This window comes from Ylistrum balloti, unplaced genomic scaffold (assembly GCF_031769215.1).
Source record: "Ylistrum balloti isolate Yb309-2 unplaced genomic scaffold, AGI_CSIRO_Ybal_v1 Utg369926, whole genome shotgun sequence".
NCBI lineage: Eukaryota > Metazoa > Mollusca > Bivalvia > Pectinida > Pectinidae > Ylistrum > Ylistrum balloti.
Window position 1 is genome coordinate 270564 of NW_026782041.1, and position 16789 is coordinate 287352.

General features: G+C 36.9%; 2 protein-coding genes across 2 annotated transcripts; one reads left to right on the forward strand and one right to left on the reverse strand.

The window, feature by feature from the left end:
• Nucleotides 1–1724: 1724 nt before the first annotated feature.
• Nucleotides 1725–4168, reverse strand: LOC132547003 (coiled-coil domain-containing protein 115-like). Its single transcript, XM_060210737.1, has 2 exons — nt 4099–4168; nt 1725–2663 (listed from the first exon to the last, which is right to left on the reverse strand). Exon 2 carries the CDS (start codon nt 2642–2644, stop codon nt 2012–2014), a length of 633 nt encoding a protein of 210 aa, XP_060066720.1. The 5' UTR covers nt 2645–2663; nt 4099–4168; the 3' UTR covers nt 1725–2011.
• A 291-nt stretch (nt 4169–4459) lies between these two features.
• Nucleotides 4460–16088, forward strand: LOC132546971 (F-box only protein 42-like). The gene is made up of 8 exons (XM_060210703.1): nt 4460–4651; nt 5708–5944; nt 8162–8265; nt 9943–10109; nt 10745–10841; nt 11688–11744; nt 12519–12635; nt 13049–16088. Exons 1-8 carry the CDS (start codon nt 4465–4467, stop codon nt 13946–13948), a joined length of 1866 nt encoding a protein of 621 aa, XP_060066686.1. The 5' UTR covers nt 4460–4464; the 3' UTR covers nt 13949–16088.
• Nucleotides 16089–16789: the final 701 nt, after the last annotated feature.

Genomic DNA, 16789 nt, shown 5'->3' on the forward strand with positions numbered 1-16789 from the left:
CTGGTCCCATTATACTGAGTGTTACCATAATAAGTACTAAGGTCTCCAGCAGGACATCCCACCTGGTCCCATTATACTGAGTGTTACCATAATAAGTACTGTCTAAGGTCTCCAGCAGGACATCCCACCTGGTCCCATTATACTGAGTGTTACCATAATAAGTACTAAGGTCTCCAGCAGGACATCCCACCTGGTCCCATTATACTGAGTGTTACCATAATAAGTACTAAGGTCTCCAGCAGGACATCCCACCTGGTCCCATTATACATCCCACCTGGTCCCATTATACTGAGTGTCCCATTATACTGAGTGTTACCAGTCCTCCAGCAGGACATCCCACCTGGTCCCATTATACTGAGTGTTACCATAATAAGTACTAAGGTCTCCAGCAGGACATCCCACCTGGTCCCATTATACTGAGTGTTACCATAATAAGCACTGACTAAGGTCTCTAGCAGGACATCCCACCTGGTCCCATTATACTGAGTGTTACCATAATAAGTACTGACTAAGGTCTCCAGCAGGACATCCCATCTGGTCCCAACACATTATACTGAGTGTTACCATAATAAGTACTGACTAAGGTCTCCAGCAGGACATCCCACCTGGTCCCAACACATTATACTGAGTGTTACCATAATAAGTACTAAGGTCTCCAGCAGGACATCCCACCTGGTCCCATTATACTGAGTGTTACCATAATAAGTACTGACTAAGGTCTCCAGCAGGACATCCCACCTGGTCCCAACACATTATACTGAGTGTTACCATAATAAGTACTGACTAAGGTCTCCAGCAGGACATCCCACCTGGTCCCATTATACTGAGTGTTACCATAATAAGTACTGACTAAGGTCTCCAGCAGGACATCCCATCTGGTCCCATTATACTGAGTGTTACCATAATAAGTACTGACTAAGGTCTCCAGCAGGACATCCCACCTGGTCCCATTATACTGAGTGTTACCATAATAAGTACTGACTAAGGTCTCCAGCAGGACATCCCACCTGGTCCCATTATACTGAGTGTTACCATAATAAGTACTGTCTAAGGTCTCCAGCAGGACATCCCACCTGGTCCCATTATACTGAGTGTTACCATAATAAGTACTGACTAAGGTCTCCAGCAGGACATCCCACCTGGTCCCATTATACTGAGTGTTACCATAATAAGTACTGTCTAAGGTCTCCAGCAGGACATCCCACCTGGTCCCAACACATTATACTGAGTGTTACCATAATAAGTACTGTCTATGGTCTCCAGCAGGACATCCCACCTGGTCCCATTATACTGAGTGTTACCATAATAAGTACTGTCTATGGTCTCCAGCAGGACATCCCACCTGGTCCCATTATACTGAGTGTTACCATAATAAGTACTGTCTATGGTCTCCAGCAGGACATCCCACCTGGTCCCAACACATTATACTGAGTGTTACCATAATAAGTACTGACTAAGGTCTCCAGCAGGACATCCCACCTGGTCCCATTATACTGAGTGTTACCATAATAAGTACTGACTAAGGTCTCCAGCAGGACATCCCACCTGGTCCCATTATACTGAGTGTTACCATAATAAGTACTGTCTATGGTCTCCAGCAGGACATCTCACCTGGTCCCAACAAAGCTTCATGAATCTAAACAAGAAATAAACTAGCAGGGAAAGAAAACAGAAATAAAATCTTTCATTTTCTACTTTATTTCCATTTTCATATTGCTGTGGAATTAAAGGATCATGTAACAATCAGACGATTTGTTGATACATGTAAAATAAATACATAATTATCTTACCCATTGCAAATACATAATAATATGACTTCATTTTCCATACACATTTAAATCTGAAACATATGACAATTGCTCACAAATTCATTCACCTGTTACTAAATTTTCTTCATTTATTCAATTTTTTTCCCTTTATTTCATTTCCATACAAATAACACAATCTTTTAGCAGGACATCCCACCTGGTCCCATTATACTAAAACTTCTGATTTGTAAATTCCATGTGGATTATTTGTCAGCTACTAAATTCAATTTTTCTTTTACTTTCATTCCCATACAATCTATGTAATTTTTCCGCAACTCTTCAAGTTTTAATTTCAAATTTGCAATTTTAACAGTTTGTTCTATTGCATGTTTAAAGCTGGCCTGACTGTGCCTTAAACTCTGTGGCACTAGTACACCAAACCAGTTCAGTGGATCAGGAAATTGTTTTTTATTGACACTGACAGGCGTTTCTGCTGAACCTTTTTTCTCCTGATGGTCTGTTTCTTTTTCCTCTGTTGACATATTCTGTTCAGATTTTGGTACGTTACGTTTTCTTAGTCCAATGGTTTCTACTGAAGCATCTTCTGCAGGATTTTCATTTACGACTGATGTCATGTTACTGATGAGCACTAAATTACCTCCCTTGCTGCCATCCTCAACGTCCACTTTGATGGATGCTGCCATTTTGTTCTCATCATATTGTGACTGACTAATAGCTTTAGCACCCATGTTGTAACGAGCTCTTGACATTTGTAGGAATCCATTTTTCATGTCCTCGTTAAGACACGTCTGTTCTTTATACAAGTCATCCAGTGTGCTGAAAAACTCTAGAACAACTGCATCCAGCTTCTCCTCAATTTCCCCATTTGAATCCATCACTTAGCTGAGGTCATGTCTGGCAAATGAAATAAAATGATGATGAGCTGTTTTGCATTTTCATTGACAGACCTGAAGTCATTAAAAATAGAAAAAAATGAATCCATACAATTTGGTTTACATGTAAAACCAATATTTATCAAAAAAGAAAGAGGTGGGGCATTCAAACTACCTGTTAAGTAAGACAATACGTGTATCCATTTAGTCTACAAGTAGATAACATTATGTCACCATGGTCATCATGTTACGTTCTACGAGCATGTATGTTGATGTGAAGCCATCCACTTGTGGAATAATTTATGTTCGAAATGTGAAATCAGAAAAGACCAATCAACAGTTGCAGAATGTTAACAAAGACAAACAAGTAATCACTAAGTAATGCTTGGTGCTAAAAATAACTTTTTTCTCTTGAGCATATTTGTATTAATTTGGTGGAAAACAATAAATGGCAACTCTTAATGAAAATCCTGGATCGGCCTCTGTGAAGTACTACTTTGAAGATAAAGGTTGGTCAAACAGTTTCACTTGCATATTTGAAACATCTATATAGTCTTTTTTAGAATTCATAACTCATCGAAGGTGATGCATGGCATTTTTAGAGGATTTCAGTGTGATACACACTGAACCCACCAGGGTTGCTTTCATCTTATAACCAAGGGAGATAACTCCAGCAGTTTTCACTACACATTCAGCTTTGAAAGACACCTTTAAATGTAACGAATTAAAGAAAGGTCGGTTGATTCATCTGCATTACCTAATGTATATGAAGCAGTTACGGTAGTTCTCATATATATATGTAAGAGAGGTCATTATTTATGTCAATGCCTCCGCTAGGAATCGAACTCGGGACCCCTGGCTAACTAGTCTGACGCTCAACCAATCGAGCTAAAGAGAAATTCTCTCTTGCCTAGTATTGCAGCTAATATTTTACCAGGGTTACATACTCCCCCTCCAATAACTCGTCCTTGAGTTTCCAGGGGTTACAGCCATGCTTGTGGGGCATCAATAAGGAGGTAAAGAATCGGAAAAAATAGAGGGGACATGGACCATTAGGCCCCTGTTTCTGGATCGTCAACAACACACGCAAAAATCCAGTCCACCATAGCAACATACAAATTTGTATAATAATGATACTGTTATTATAATTTTTGAGTGGATCTGTCTTTTTTTTTTTAAGTGCTTTTAATCATCATTCAGATTAGTTTAAAAGACTACTAGAGTTGTTCATTTTTAAATTGGTGTCATAAACGGGAGAATCTGAGATTTTGTATCTTTCGTGAGATCTCTTTATTATCTTATTCCTGCATAAACACGTACACATAAGACATTTTGATGAATATATGTCTGGTTTGGCAGCTCTCTACCATGAATCCGGAACATTTGATTTTCAAAAATATCGATTAATCTGCAATCCAAGACTATTTACAATCTTAGGTGTGTCAAAATATACTTACGTTTAACCGAATTCTAGCCAATCAAACCCCAATGTACATTCAGGGTTTTCAAAACTAAATATGTGTTGTATGACGTTTCGTCAGCTGATGCTTTTTCCCCTACAACGCCGATGTCCGTTTTCCGAATTATTTTCGTGCCAAAAGTAGGATAGCCGGTATGTCGTTATTGAATTTTTGCTACTTTTAATTAAAAGGGGTAAAGAAAAGTGAAAATGCATCGTTTTACTGTACAAAGTCAGAAACTGATAACATTGAGTCTAACTATTTACTCTGTGTTTCTTTTCTTTTTGTTTAATTTTCAACATATCGGATGTTCACTTCCGGTTGTTAACATTACGGCGGCTGTCATTTGACTATGAACACAATATGGAGGTTTCACCGACTCAGGCCATTATAGAACGACAAAACATGGATGTTGATTCGAATTCACAGTCAGTTCGTATCAGAGATTTACCAGAGGAAATTTTAGAATATGTACTTAGATATTTATCTCCGTATAGGGATTTAAAATCCGCGATGTTGGTGTGCCACCAATGGCATCGTCTTGTTCAAGGTAAATGAAATATAAGCAAGTAAAATATAGCAATAACAATCTTATGTTAGATTTCCTTTGCGTTAGCGTCAAAATATGATGTCTGAAAATTTGAGTTAAGAGAAAAGAGATGTAATCGCTAGAAAACCTTAAGGATTGGTATTTGTGACTGTACTTTACAACTGATATCTCTTGACAACAATATTTGCAGATGAGATATATATGTACACCCTATATACTTAACTTTTATCGGTCTTTCTTACAAACGATGTGACATATATCTATCACTTCCAAAATATGGCCAAACTCAAAGCTTTGGAGAAGAGAAGGGAAATGAAATCGCATGCCTATTAATTTCCTGCTTTTATTATCAACACCTAAGAACAGAAAAGAAAAAAATTACACCTGTCCTATATGAACGAGCCTTCCAATATTTCACCACAGCTAATGTGAAATTACTGGTCTACTTCAAAAACATATTCCAAAGATTGCCATGAAAGCCAGCCTGAGACCCTAGAATTCATAATGAAAAATCCCTAAGTTAATTCCTCTGCCTAAAGCAGCCTATAATAGAGACCCTAGTATGTGTCAAAACTACAGATCAAGCTGCAAAGTACATTATAACAGGAACCGTAACACCAGTATCATCCCTTCCATCATCCATGTGCTAGGATAGCCACAAAGGTTTTTTTTCGCCTGGTAATCCAAATAACAGCTTCATCAGAAGATTTCTATACTTTCTTCAGTCAGTTATTCTGTGGGATTTTATAGCCAATAGGATAGGTTGGCAATGATCAGAATAAACACATGTACCTAGATTTTGTTTTTTTTTATACCTGAGAGGCAAGTTCACCAATTCTTAAAACTAAAAGCCATCAATTTTGATGGAGTTCATGGAAGAACATAGGAGAAGACTATTAACCAATTCTAAATCAGTGGATTATTTTAATTTATTCATTTTAAGATATTGTTATGCTTCCTGACTTCAGTAACCTTTCCAATTTTTTCAATATTTGTCTACATCAATTGACTATCATGATACACAGGTATTAGTCTGACTTGTTTTATTAACTTCAGGTGTGCTGCATCAAATCTACATGGACTTTCTTCACAGTCTATGGGACAGTAAAATAAGCTGGACAGAAATACTGCCAGAAGTTGGCTCCAATATTACCGAGCGCTATTCTCACTGTGCTTGTTACTATGACAAATCTGCCTACATTTTTGGTGGCTGTACTTCAACAAATACAACCTTCAATGACCTTTGGAGATTTGACCTTTCCACAAGACAGTGGGTTAGGCCACTAGCCATAGGTTTGTATTGTGACTAATTGCTTCCCAAGTCGTTCTGGCTTCAGTAAAGTAAATAACGGTACATTACAGTGGTAATTTTGTACCAAATTCAAATTCTGAAAAGTTTATTTCTGATCTTTAGGGTATATAATTATACTGATTACTATAAACCGACTTTCTTTCACGGCTACTAATTTTCACTTTTTCAACAATAAAAGAAGTTAAAAACAATTAACTTTCACAAAATCTGAAGTGTACAGTCTTCATTTAACCCAGTATGGATCCCAATTTCCAGTCACAAATTTTACCATAACAAATGACTTGCCATAAGACATTTGAGGTACAAGGGTCAGCAATGACCTGTTCATTGTCTAGAAGAACTTCTGACACCTTATTAAAAGTGAATGTGGTACAATACCTTGACTAATAAGCCAGTCTAATTAACTTCAAAGTTCATCGCACATCTTGTGATTTTGTTTTGGTAGTGATGTGAAGGTCAGTCACAGTTATTTAAAAGCTTAAATGGCACTTTGTATACAGGTGACCTGGTCTTTGTTTTCAAACACACTATTGATCTTAACATGAGAATTCATGTACCAAACACCATCTCTTCAGAATCATACACTTAAGGGGATGAATGAATTATCTTATGTATTTGAATTAACAATATATTTATATATATAGTTATATGATAACTGTATGTAGTGTAAATGAGATTCGGGATAAAATGCATCAGTAACAACAAATTTTGATAATTGGTTTTCAAAAGTAATATTTCAATTCACAGCAATTAAAGCCCCAGTGTAAGCATCATTTGGCAAATTAACATTATGCAGAAAATTTCTTAGGAAACTTCCACTTTATAATTATGCAAAGATAATATTTAAAACATACCTAAGCTGAATATTATCTATAAAGAAACACTTTGTTGGGATCTAAAAATAGATAAAAATCAATAAAAGTGGGTCCCAGTTTAGTTACAAAGTGATGTTTTACAAAGTTCCTAAAGTTGTCATGTGACTAATGTGGATACTCAAATGTACCAGTAAAGTATGGTGTAGCAAATGCTGCATGCTTTTTGTGAGGTCATGTCACAGGTAGGTTACAGTTGTATAGTCATTCGATGGCTCTGTGAGGTCTGAATAGGATGTGTATGTATTTGTAGTAAATACAAACCTCTAACAGGAAAGTCTAACAGATTTTCTTACTTTGATGTGGCAAAGATCGCAAATGGAGGCATGTTTACAAAAACTGAATATCAGCTTTTATGTAAATATCAGCACACAATATTGTGTTGCATGTTTTTCAGCTAGGTGAATTTTTACATGCTGATATAAATAGATTATACATTACATGCATTTTTAGGCCATCTGACCAGAAGGGTCATGATGACCTAAAGCCATCATGCTTCGTCCCTTGTTGCACGCTGTCTGGGTGCATAAACTTTTGACATTTCAAACTTCTTCTCAAGTTCCACTGGTGAATTGAGCTCAAACTTGCTTGAAATGACCCTGAGATGGTTCTGACCAAGTGTTGTAATTTTCCGTGAATGTAAGATGGCCACCATGGTCACCATCTTGAAAAACATATTTGAAACTTCTTTTCAGTTCCACTGGTGCCATTGAGCTAAAAATTGGTGGGAATGTTAAGAAAAGGTAACCAACAATGTGTTGTTATTTTTTAACCATGTCAAAACTTTGTTATGGCATCCAGGGAGGCTATTTTGTAACATGACTGCACAATCATGGTTTTTCTGTACACCACCTATTTCAAACTTCTGTCCAAGTTTCACCAGTTGTAATGAGCTCCAACTTCACTATCAAAAAATAGGTAACACTTGTAACAGTTACCTTCTCACCAAAACTACCATCTGCATCATGGAAAACAGCTTCTTACATCATGGAAAACAGCTTCTTAGTAAGATTTCATTTAAAGTAGAAAAAATAAGCCTTCTCCCTGCTATAAGTTTTTGTAGTCAGATTACTGTGAAGGCCCATGGACCTCTTGTTTAGTGAAAGTTATGAATGTTTGGGCTTTGATTATTTTCAATTTTGTTTCAATTTCATTTTACAAATTTTCAAATGTTACCTTGACATGAACTCTTTTCCAAAGAATTCACGACATTTTATAGTAAATTTTTCGAAAATCATTAAAAATTCTACATTTACATACAGAGTTAGATGACAGTTTATCATGATGGTGCCCAGTTTATAATACAAACTTGGCTTGATATTTCAGGAACCTATCCATCACCAAAGGCATGTTCCAGCATGACAGTATATAAGGACAGTCTAGTTCTATTCGGCGGCTGGAGTCACCCTACTCCTTATCCCTTACATCAGGTCTGTAGTATTATCTCATGCTTACTGTACCCCTCTCCCAATATTCTCTGTCACCTTATCACCAGGGACTGGAGCCACCCTACTCCTTATCCTCTACATCAGGTCTGTAGTATTATCTCATACTTACTGTACCCCTCTCCCAATATTCTCTGTCACCTTATCACCAGGGACTGGAGCCACCCTACTCCTTATCCTCTACATCAGTGTCAACATAACAGTGTGTCATTCTCTACATTAATGTCAACATTGCAGTGTGTTATCCTCTACATCAGTGTCAACATTACAATGTGTCATTCTCTACATCAGGTCTGTGTATTATCATGTCAACATTCAGTGTGTCACCTTATCATCAGTGTCAACTTACAGTGTGTCACTCTCTTATCTACATCAACATTACAGTGTGTCATCCTCTACATCAGTGTCAACATTACAGTGTGTCATCCTCTACATCAGTGTCAACATTACAATGTGTCATTCTCTACATTAATGTCAACATAACAGTGTGTCATCCTCTACATCAGTGTCAACATAACAGTGTGTCATCCTCTACATCAGTGTCAACATAACAGTGTGTCATCCTCTACATCAGTGTCAACATTACAGTGTGTTATCCTCTACATCAGTGTCAACATTACAGTGTGTCATCCTCTACATCAGTGTCAACATTACAGTGTGTCATTCTCTACATCAGTGTCAACATTACAGTGTGTCATCCTCTACATCAGTGTCAACATAACAGTGTGTCATCCTCTACATCAGTATCAACATTACAGTGTGTCATCCTCTACATCAGTGTCAACATAACAGTGTGTCATCCTCTACATCAGTGTCAACATAACAGTGTGTCATCCTCTACATCAGTGTCAACATTACAGTGTGTCATCCTCTACATCAGTGTCAACATTACAGTGTGTCATCCTCTACATCAGTGTCAACATTACAGTGTGTCATCCTCTACATCAGTGTCAACATAACAGTGTGTCATCCTCTACATCAGTGTCAACATAACAGTATGTCATCCTCTACATCAGTGTCAACGTTACAGTGTGTCATATCTCTATTCAGTGTCAACATCCCAATATTCTGTGTCATCCTCTACATCAGTGTCAACATTGCAGTGTGTTATCCTCTACATCAGTGTCAACATTACAGTGTGTCATCCTCTACATCAGTGTATTCTCTCACTTATCAGTGTCAACATTACAGGTGTGTTATCTCATACATCTGTACCCCTCTCAACATTCAGTCTGTCATCCTTATCACCAGGTCAACATATCCTGTCAACCTTACAGGGTGTGTACATCAGTGTCAACATTACAGTGTGTCATCCTCTACATCAGTGTCATCCTCTACATCTGTAACATTACAATGTGTCCTCTCTCTATATTCTCTGTCACCTTATCAACAGGGTGTGTCATCCTCTACATCAGTGTCAACATAACAGTGTTATCCTTACATCAGGTCTGTAGTATTATCTCATACTTACTGTACCCCTCTCCCAATATTCTCTGTCACCTTATCACCAGGGACTGGAGCCACCCTACTATTTATATCAGGTCTGTAGCCTTAGTGTCGGCTCCCTGAACATATTGTAGTTCAATAAAAGTTTATGTCACACCTTGAAAAACGTTAAAGATTACATTTGATGTATTTTATTGAGTTTTCATTTATCTCCAGGCTGCACGTTTTTTCTCTGAGCTACACATGTACAAACCAGAGACAAACAGATGGTATCACATCACCACCATGTCCCCAACCAGTCCAAAGCCAACAGCGGGGCACTCTGCGTCTGTAGTCGGTGATACTATGGTGGTGTTTGGAGGTTCACATATTCCTGGAGCTGGGTAAGCTGTTCTTATCATTAACTAGAAATTAACTTTTGCTTTCTGAATTTCCGTTATTTACTTATATACCAGATTTCCTCTTGTCATCTATTAAAACCTTCCTGTATAACAGAGGTATGTGATATTTGTTCCTGTTATGTTCTAATTCCTCCTTTCAAACAAACAGAAATCATCAGTTATACCTCAAAACTATAATATAGAATATGGCTGACTTCAGCTTGTGCTTTCATGTGGTAAAATTACATGGAACGAAAAACAAAAATCATGTGACCACGCGGCACTGTTCCTCTAGAATCTTTTTTGCCTATAAACCTGGAAGCACATAATATATTTCTGCTACAGAGAAAGTTGTAAGGAATAGATAGGGAATGCTAAAGACCATGAGCACACTGTCTGACTGCAAGAACTCAAATAAAACTAACACCCTAAATGAATTCTTTACTTCGAGTAAACATGACAACACGTTAAGTCTGTCTCCAAGTCTGATTTGGGTTTATAAACTAGATAATGAAATAGAATTAGTTGATAATTCCTACCTGGCCAGGGTAAATTGTTTGGTATGGTAGATAGACTACTGGGTGTGTATAAAGTCATTGTGTTACCTTTAGTTATTATTATCTCTTATCTCTTTGCAGAACAAATGAAGTGTGGGTGTTTGATTTCAATGAAATGCTATGGAAAAAGAAACAGATAGGAAATAAAAAGCCAAGTCCAAGATACGGACAGACACAGGTGAGTTTTGGGTAATGATTTATAAAATATTACTCTTTGTAGTAGTTCATTCAGTCCTGAGGATTCCTAACGAGTTTGATACGGACAGACACAGGTGAGTTTTGGGTAAAGATTTATAAAATATTACTCTTTGTAGTAGTTCATTCAGTCCTGAGGATGCCTGACGATTTTGATACGGACAGACACAGGTGAGTTTGGGTAATGATTTATAAAATATTACTCTTTGTAGTAGTTCATTCAGTCCTGAGGATGCCTGACGATTTTGATACGGACAGACACAGGTGAGTTTGGGTAATGATTTATAAAATATTACTCTTTGTAGTAGTTCATTCAGTCCTGAGGATGCCTGACGATTTTGTATTGTTTAGAAATTTTGTAATATCAAGTCTAAAAATAGAATTCCCTGTAACAATGATTGATGTGTATCTAGTTTCTTGTTCTATTTCTGTCTGCTGATGATAAATGTAGTAAATTCTAATCATATTGATAAATATTATCTCTCAACTTTATTCACACAGAATAACTGATAGTAATCTCAGCTTGAAAATCCTGATCATTCATGTATCAAATAGACACAAGGAAGTAGATTTAGTAATCATGTTTAAAGTAGAGTTTGGGCCTGTATACTGATTTGTCATTCTGTTTTGACTTATAAAAAAGATTTCAGATTTGATGTTTAAAGCAGAATATGAACTTGAAACTTTTCATCATTTTTTTTTTCAACGATTCAGGAGTTGAATGCAGTGTTTTTTTGTGATTCATTAAGATTCATATTTTTGTTGTAACTTTTGTGTTTAAAGCTGAAAGTGAACATTGATACTTTTTTTTTATGATTTGTGTTTACAGATGACAATAGATGATTCACATATTCTAATCATCGGAGGATGTGGTGGGCCCAACCAGGTATTTGATATCTTCAGTATTTAATGGTTAAATAGTCTTTACTGTATACCTGGATATTGATACTGGGGCTGGCTCTCAATGTTAATAATTTTGTGAATTCTGGTTTTAAATATTATCTATTTTCTCTTTATTGGACTGTACAGATAATTTCAAGATTTGTTTCAATGATTTATTAGAATAAACTTATAATTTATTGGCAAGTACCCAGTAATTCTAATTAAATTTTTTCTGGTGAGTCCAGATCACCATTCCAAAACTTTGATGAGCCCAGTTAAAAGAAATATGATGGGTTCTCAGAATTTAACGAGTCCCACTGGAAAAGCATGAATACAGGACTGAGTTCCAAAAATCTTTGGTACCAATATTTTATTGGAATGTACCATTTGTTGATTGGAATGTACCAATATTTTATTGGAATGTACCATTTATTTATTGGAATGACCAATGATTAAATTTTAAGATGCTATCATCAGTGAAGAACTGCTTTAAAGCTTATGAAGATTTTATACGCAGATAAATGTATTTTGAAAATTATCCTGATGATATGTCAAAAATTGTATGCTTTGTCACAATAAAAACTGGAGTGAAATGTAAGTAGATGTGAAGTATATATCCAGGGTATGTGAAATGTAAGTAGATGTGAAGTATATATCCAGGGTATATTCATGAAAGTCTTATTATTGTTATTATTATGCTGATAATGACCTGGTAAGGTAATGTTGTCATCCATAACAGTACTCAAGCTGTATTCTGATGATATTCTTCCCTACGCAGATCTTCAGTGATGTCTGGCTTCTCTCCCTTGACTCCGAACCTTGGCAGTGGCAGGAAGTTCGCGTATTACACCCAGAAAATGCTGCACCTCAACTCTGGTGTCACCCAGCTTGCAAGGTATATGACCCAGTTAATATGTAAGCTTAGGGCAGTTAATGTCAGATATCACTCAGTCTGTAAGGTATGACCCAGTTAATATGTAAGCTTAAGGCAGTTAATGTCAGATATCACTCAGTCTGTAAGATATGACCCAGTTAATATGTAAGCTTAAGGCAGTTAATGTCAGAAATCACTCAATGATTGTATACAAGTCACCCCACCTGTAAGGCAAGACTTATCACTTGATTGTTTTCATGCACTGTACTCAAATATTACTCTACATGTATGGTGGAACCCAAAAATATGTACTCAAATATTGCCATGTCTGAAAGTAGAATCTAATCTGTGATGGTTTATATGTAAAAGTATACATAGTATAATAGCTGTTTCATTAAATGTCTTGATTATTTGCATGTGTTGATTACTTGCAGGTTGGAGACATGATAGTGGTCCTAAGTAAACCCAGCAAACCTCTGCAGTCTTCCTCCTCCAAGGATAACAGCCGTGAAAATCAAGCCACCATGCGGCCCACTTTCAGTGGAAACCGTGTATGGGTTCCCCCAAGAGGAGATAATTCACAAGACTCGCCCTCAGAAAATCGAAATAGGGCACATCCTATGCTTGTGTCAGACAGTGATGATAGTTCTGGAGCAGAAAGTGAGGATAATATGCCAGGTCAGGGAGGTCAAAGGCCAGAGTTCAAACATCCTTCATATTTACAGCTAAGGTCATCAAGGTCAAGAGGTCATATGAATCAGTCTCCTAGAGGAAGAGGAGGTCACTTGTCACCCAACAGACTTCAAGGTCAAGGACCTTTTGCTGCTGGTATGATAGGAGATGCCCCGGAACTTCCATCTGAAGAAGGGGCTTGTGGAGGAACATCTAGCCTTAGGCCAGGGGTGCCTTCCGTGCGACCAAATGCCATGAAAAATAGACAAAGACAGTTAGAGGCATTGAGAAAGTTTGAGGAAAAGTTGCGAGAGAGTCGTATTGTACAGTCCACTTCATCAGGCAGAGGACAAGGCAATGTTGTAGGTGGAGGCACTACTGGAAGTTGCCGTGAAAACCGTGTGACCATGCATTTACATGTTTTAGATATAAGTGAGGTGATTAAGACCAATACTGCTACCTGGAGACCAATCAATGAAAACATATCCTTAAACGCTCCAGAGGAAACAATATTCTACTCACTGGTGGAAGGTCGTGGAGAACTGATTGTGTTTGGTGGGATTCAGCGTGATATTCAGTCCATGCAGCGTGGTATGGACGTTAAGCCACAAGTTGTTAGCAACAGTCTGTATATCGTGTCTCCTCGTAAACAGTATTTATAGCAAGGGGAAGAGTGTGTCACCTTACAAACTTTACAGCTAGATCACAGAGCTGTGATACTGCCTGTATTTATGGCCAAATCTACAGAGTATCATACAGTAAAAGATATCAGCAACTGACAGCATATCTACTAAGCATTCAGACATCATAATATACTATATTAAAGGATTATCACAATTTCTTATTCTAAATTTTACAGCAAAGTTATTCTTCAGCCATGAAGAAAAATGTGACAACTATTCATGAAGACATTGTGATAAGAAATAATCCTATTTTGTTGCATTATTGTTTTGTGTGTCATATTGAGTACCAATGAAATTGGTTATGTTAAAAATCTATTGTGTTAAGTGATTTTCTGCAATACATGTAATCCTTGCTTGATAAGGCTTAGCTGATCTGATCTGAATCTACATCAAAGCTTGATTTCCATGCACAAGTGTGAATCACTTATCAGTAAAAGGGTAATGGTCTACAATACCCCTCAGATCTTACTGGTCTTTTTCCCTTTCTTTTCCATCAGGGAATATTACCCCATATAATTGTTAGGTACGATAAAGAAAAGCAAACTTAAATGAGATTCACTAAATTAAATTTGATGCCTTCAACAATAAATTAAAATTTCTTTTTGATAGAGTGCATATATATTCCTGACTCAATAACAACAATTGTTAAATCTTAACAGTAAGTCATTCTGCAGCATCTATGATTTTATGATGTACTTGTAATATAATGGTAATTTGAACAGAATGCAGCTATTGATACTGTAACATGCACCACAGGGATCCACACTGAAGAGAAATCCTTTCATTAGTTCTTCAGAAATAGCAGTAACAAAGCTAAAATATCAAATTTCAAAATGGCCAATGCCATTCATCTTGAAATTAAAATGAAGTTTGAAATTTTTTGCACAACTAAGGATACATATAGGTAAACATGAAGGAGACTACTGCTGTGTATGTGTATTATGTCCACATTGATACAGCCATGTATAAAATGTAAACTTTATTCATTTTACAACAATTGTGAAACAAGTTATCAGCTAATATTAAACACTCTTGATGGCCGTGATGGTTGCATATCTTACTGTGGGAGGAAACCAAAGTACCTGTGAAAGCCTACGTGGTCAGGCAGGTGACTCCATACCTTTTCATATCCATCCCATGAATCAAACCCTGGACAGCTAGGTGAGAGGCGAGTGCACTACCACTGCGCCTCCCGACCATCCCTAATGATGACTCTAGTCCTGGGGCGATATGTTTCATAGCTTATCTGAATGTAAACTGGGAATGCAAGTTTGAAAGAAAACAACATTTAAATATTTTCCTTAATGGGAGTTAGAGAAACCAGTCCCTTTGTGGTAAGTCTAGATCTTATTCCAAAAGTATTTAATATTTAATTTAAATTAATCTAGTATACATGTAAGTGACCTTTTTACTATCATATTTTTATTTTGAAAATTATACTATAAAATTGTTATGAGATGAATACTGAGCAAAACATTGACAATGCTACACATTATATGGTACAAGTTTACTTAATATCTAATGGTTAGTTTAGGAGTACATGCTGTGCATCGCTTTAATGCATCACTTTAAAGAATGTTATGTATCAATTTATAAACAGGCTGACCTAAAAAATCAACAAGGCAAAAAATGTTGATCATTGCTAACATCAGAAGTCGTGTAGGCATTTTGTGATCTTAGTTTCTATATTCTATAATTTTGTGACAAATTAAGCCTAACTGCTATTAGGGAAGATTATAACATCCAATAACTTTAGAAAATAACTTTTAGCAGATTTTAGACATTTTCCATTGTTTTTTCAGTCGAGTTCTGTATGAATTTACTTAGATTTTTTCTTTTCCAATAAATTTGATTTTTTATAAGTGGAAGATCTGCTGCATTCTGATTATATCTTTATTTATTGACATTTTGTGGAGGCTCATTAGTCCACTAAGTATGTTTCTAGTTTGACATCCAAATACACTGCATGTAAAACCCAGCTATTATAGTCAATTACAACAAGGATAACAAGGTCCCAGTGTCCAAATATACATCTAATTCATTTATTTTGTTACTTTTTGTTCTGTACTTGCCTTTAAGAATGAAAAGTGACACTTTACATTCATAGTACATTCCTAATAAAGATACATGTACTTTATTTAGTTTGTCTTTCACTTAACTCTAGAATATTACCATGTGTTTCCTCTGAATGCCACACCAGATGTTGGACATATTGACAGGGACTCCTACACCAGATGTTTGACATATTGACAGACAGGGACTCCTACAGCAGATGTTGGACATATTCACAGACAGGGACTCCTACAGCAGATGTTGGACATATTGACAGACAGGGACCCCTACACCAGATGGGTGGTCGGGTGGCGCAGTGTTAACGCACTCGCCTTTCACCTAGCCGACCGGGGTTCAGATGTTTGACATATTGACAGAACGGACGTGAAAAGGTAAGGGGTCACCAGATGTCCGACCGCGTGGGTTTTGTTGGACACATTGACCGGGTACACCAGATGTTGGACATATCCTCCCACAATAAGGCCCCTCGCGCGCTTACATCCGGGCCAACAAGAGTGATTAGTATAAGTTTAAATAACTTGTTTCGCAATTGTTGTAAAACAAATAAAGTTTATATTTATATATACCAGATGTTTGACACATTGACAGACAGGGACTTCTACATCGGATGTTGGACATATTCACAGACAGGGACTACTACACCAGATGTTGGACATATTGACAGACAGGGACTCCTACACCAGATGTTGGCCATATTGACAGACAGGAACTCCTACAGCAGATGTTTGACATATTGACAGACAGGGA

Excerpts from the sequence above, each read along its gene's own strand:
- LOC132546971 (XM_060210703.1), top strand. The coding sequence starts at position 4,465 with ATGGAGGTTTCACCGACTCAGGCCATTATAGAACGACAAAACATGGAT. Across the intron at positions 5,945-8,161 it reads GGTTAGGCCACTAGCCATAG|GAACCTATCCATCACCAAAG; the intron begins GTTTGTATTGTG and ends TTGATATTTCAG. Across the intron at positions 10,842-11,687 it reads CAAGATACGGACAGACACAG|ATGACAATAGATGATTCACA; the intron begins GTGAGTTTTGGG and ends TTGTGTTTACAG.
- LOC132547003 (XM_060210737.1), bottom strand. The coding sequence starts at position 2,644 with ATGGATTCAAATGGGGAAATTGAGGAGAAGCTGGATGCAGTTGTTCTA.